Genomic DNA, 3,928 nt, shown 5'->3' with positions numbered 1-3,928 from the left:
CCTGGATGCTGCTGTGGGACAGGGCAGAGATCAGGGGCAGCACTGCAGAGCTGCCCTTCCAAGGGCCAAAGGAGCAGGAGGGGGGAGAAGAGAGAGACCAGTGTGCTCTGAGGAGGAAACCCCCGGCCAGAGGAACGGGGCTGGATCCAGCTCCTCCGGAGGCACAGGACAGGCATCGCCGAGCAGAGCTGGGGGTGGACCGGCTGCGTTGGGCTGCTCGGAGAACGAGTGGGTGGCACAGAGCAGCAAACAGGGATCAGCGGCGGCAGCGCTGACCGGAGGCTCACAGGAGCCTTCGGGGGAGGGGACAGGGACCGGCCGGGAGGAACAGCGACCGTGCAGGATGCTTTTGGGAGCAGGTGGGGGGGGCTGGAGGCAGGGATGAGTTAGGTGCTGCTCCACAGGGCCTCAGGGGTCAGCCCCCACCCGGGGGTGGCACTGGGCTGGGTGTGGGCACCCGTGGCAGGGCAGAGAAGGGGTGCCCAGCGTGGGGAAGGGGTGGGCAGCAGGGTGAGCGTGGAGGGGGAGGAAGGCGGTCCTGGGGGGAGGCTGGAAGGGGGTGGAGTTGCTGGTTTTGCTTCGAACACGGTGAGGACTTCAGCGTGGAACTTGCATTTGTGGAGCTCCCAGACGGCAGGCACCAGCTCTCCCTCCCGCGGGGGAGCCCCGGCAGAGGGTGGCACTGCTTTAGGGGGGCAGCTCGGGGCAGTGGCCAGGGCAGGGGGCATGGGGTGACCTCTGGCTCCTTCCTCTCCCCCGAGCTCCCTTCGCCTCTTCTCTCTCTCTCTCCTTTTGCTGGTTTGGGAGCTCGTGCCAACGCCGTGCCAGGAGGGATCTGGGAGCCAGCCATCCCTTGGCTGCGTCCCTGGCTTCCCACCTGCTCCCAGCCTCGGGGAAGTTTCCCTCTCCATCCCAGGCGCTGAGAGAAGAAAAGCAGGAGGTGCCCCAGAGCCCGCCAGGGGTGGGCAGGGGGACAGCCCAGCTTCCCTTCTGCCTCTCCTGAAGATTTTGGGATCGCTCGACAGACCATGAATGGATCCTTTTTCAACCAGACTCCCTCCTGGGAGCAGGGAGCTGGCCCCAACAGGACCCAGGGCTTGGGGGTGCTCATGGCCTGCTGCAACGGGACCAGCGCCGTGCTGGCCACCGACGGCGGCTCCTCGGCGCTGGCCCCCGACGAGAGGAGCCTCTTCATCACCAGGGTGGTGCAGATCGCCGTGCTCTGCGTCCTCTCCTTGACTGTCATGTTTGGCATCTTCTTTTTGGGCTGCAACTTGCTCATCAAGTCCGAGAGCATGATTAACTTCCTGGTGAAGGACCGAAGACCTTCCAAGGACGTGGGCGCTGCCATCATGGGACTTTACTGAGGCTCCTGTAGGCAAGTGAACTGTCTGGACCCGGTGCTGAGATGCACATTCCGTGTGTTTGGGGCAGCTGGGGGGGAGTGGGAAGGGAGGGAGGGGTCTTTTAATCTGTCTGTGTCCACGGGAAAGCAAACCTGTGCTTCCCAGCCAACAAACTGTCAGTGTGAAGATGTCCCCGGAGCTGGGTGAAGCACAGTGAGTGCCCAGCATCGTGTTGCATGCACAAATGGCTTAAGTTTTGCATGAAACTTGCAGAAACAGTGATAATGTGCAGATCTGGACTCTTTCCTGCTGTTTCCTTGGATACTGCTACCTGGGCTTGAGGGCTCAATTAAAACAAAATAATAAAAAAAAAGGTAAATAACTCGTTACAAAAAGAAAACAAAAGAACAAACTAAAGGGAAAGCAAAATGCAGGGCATAGACTTTGTCTTTGGCAGGGGCAGGGGAAGGGAAGCGCCCTGTGGGTCGTACAACCAAGTCTGCATGCTCCCAAATGTGTCAGTCCATGTGTCAGTGTTCTGGACCTTGAGCATGCACCTTCTGCTAGTTTTGTGACAGGGAAAGCATGTTCGTCCTTATTTTTCTGAGCTATCCTGTTAAATAAACTGGTACTTTCTTCTTTCACATTCTGCTGAAGGAAGAGAAGGACCCAGATAAACACCAACCCCACTCCACCCCCAAACCAAAAGCATGCTTGTTTTTGTACACACCAGCCTTTTTCCCAAGTGCTATATTGTTACAGTCCTTGAGGTTTTTGTAGTTTTTTGCAAACTGGTGAACATTCAGGAAAAAACCAACCTGTTTCAAAAGAATTTTGTGGTGTCTTTATTCTTTGTGTGTGTGGAGTTCAGGAATTTCAATCCTACTTCCAGATATAACCATCTCACCTTCCAAGTGAACTGTAATCAGAGGTATTTCTTTAAAGCAGAAACCACCACCATCATTTTTCCCAGGCAAGTATCAGTTATCACCAGCAAATAAATTCATCAGGAACTACATATTCCAGGCTCATATGAAAAACCTGCACAGTGCTGAAGCAAAGACTCATAAAGATGCTTCGAGTGCCTCTTGCGAAGCAAGATTTCAGCCTTTGAGTTAAAACCTCCAGCTCCTCTGATCCTGATGAGCTGTCAAAACTGAATTATGTGAGAGGAGGAGGACTCCTGACCTTTGTTCTGTGATGGAATTACAGCTCTGGCTGTGGGTGTGAGATGGAAATAATTTGTGTTTTGTTGCGCCAACAATATTCCTGCTGGGTCCACTTCTGTGGTGGGAAAGCAACCCTGGATGCTGGAGGAGCTGATGACCTGAGCTATTTGGATGGAAATCCAGAAGAACAGCTCTCTGCCTTTCCCAGAGGGAGGAACACGATTAGAGAATGTTTTGTAATTAATCAATATTTGCTGAGCACCTTCTCAGGGTTCCCAGGGGATGTGGAGCAGCACCAGGGCATTGCTGGCTCTGGTTGCTCCCACTCACCTGTTGCCTGGATGAGCCTTAAGAGCACAACAACAACGTGGAGGCAGGACCAGAATTTGGGATTGAAAGCCCTGAAATGTCCTGTTGGTGCCAGTGGAAGGGCTGAGCAGGCAGGGCTGTGATTTTACTGTGATTCTGTGATTTTTGTGGCAGTTGTGGGTCTGCAGACCTGAGCTGCCTTCTCAGCATGGAGGGTTTCCTACCCTGCTGCCAGATGGGAGAGTGGCCTCACAGGGCAGCCTGGAAGGGGATTTTGGTCCCTGCTGCTGACAGGGGTGTTATGGCCATTGATCTCCTGGCCCAGGTTGCCCAGAGAAGCTGTGGCTGCCCCTGGATCCCTGGAAGTGTCCAAGGCCAGGTTGGATGGGGCTTGGAGCAACCTGGGCTGGTGGAAGGTGTCCCTGCCCATGGCAGGGGGTGGCACTGGATGGGCTTTGAGGTCCCTTCCAACCCAAACCACTCTGTGATTCTGATTCTCTGATCTGCTTGCACAGGAGTGCAAATCACTCCCAGTGTGGGAGCTCAGCCTGCCCAGACCTGAGGGTGAGATGTGAGTAACCCCAAATATGCAATGACCCAGCTCTGCAAACCCTTGGGCTGGACCTGTGTGTGTCACCCAAAGGTGTAAGTGCATCTCCAGGATGCTGTGCTGCCACAGGACAGCCCAGATTTACTCAAGGCAGAATTCAGAGGTGATGGAAGAAACCCTGCAGTGTTAGTCAGAAGAGAAAGCTCACAGGGAAAGCTGCTAATCCATAGAAAGTGCCCAAATGCCCATAACTGTGCCCTGGGTGAAGCAGCTACATCTCATCCATGCCCACCTCTGCCAGGGCCCTGCCAGCTCGTGTGTGTGCTGGGGGTCCTGCTCCCTGCAGTCCCACGGGGCCACCAACTTGCCAGGTGTCCTTAGAGGCCACATCCAGGAGTGGGGGGTCTTCAGCCCCTTTGTGCCGTGGAGTCTTCCAGAGGTGAGGAGAAACATCACCCACAGCATGGCCACGTCCACGTGAGGTGGAGGAGCCACGACAGGGCCCAGGCAGCAGAGCTGGGCACCTGCTGGGGCAGGAGGAGCCAACTGGGAGA

The 3,928-nt window shown here is 55.6% G+C and overlaps 1 protein-coding gene across 1 annotated transcript; it reads left to right on the top strand.

The window, feature by feature from the left end:
* The first annotated feature begins 214 nt into the window (after positions 1 to 214).
* On the top strand, positions 215 to 2,178 carry RPRML (reprimo like). The gene is made up of 2 exons (XM_027664915.1): positions 215 to 359; positions 917 to 2,178. The coding sequence occupies exon 2, from the start codon at positions 1,029 to 1,031 to the stop codon at positions 1,365 to 1,367; it is 339 nt and encodes a 112-aa protein (XP_027520716.1). The 5' UTR covers positions 215 to 359; positions 917 to 1,028; the 3' UTR covers positions 1,368 to 2,178.
* Positions 2,179 to 3,928: the final 1,750 nt, after the last annotated feature.

The sequence above is a fragment of the Corapipo altera genome, unplaced genomic scaffold (assembly GCF_003945725.1).
Source record: "Corapipo altera isolate COAL_440 unplaced genomic scaffold, ASM394572v1 142, whole genome shotgun sequence".
Taxonomy (NCBI): Eukaryota; Metazoa; Chordata; class Aves; order Passeriformes; family Pipridae; genus Corapipo; species Corapipo altera.
This window is presented reverse-complemented; position numbering and strand designations above follow the sequence as displayed.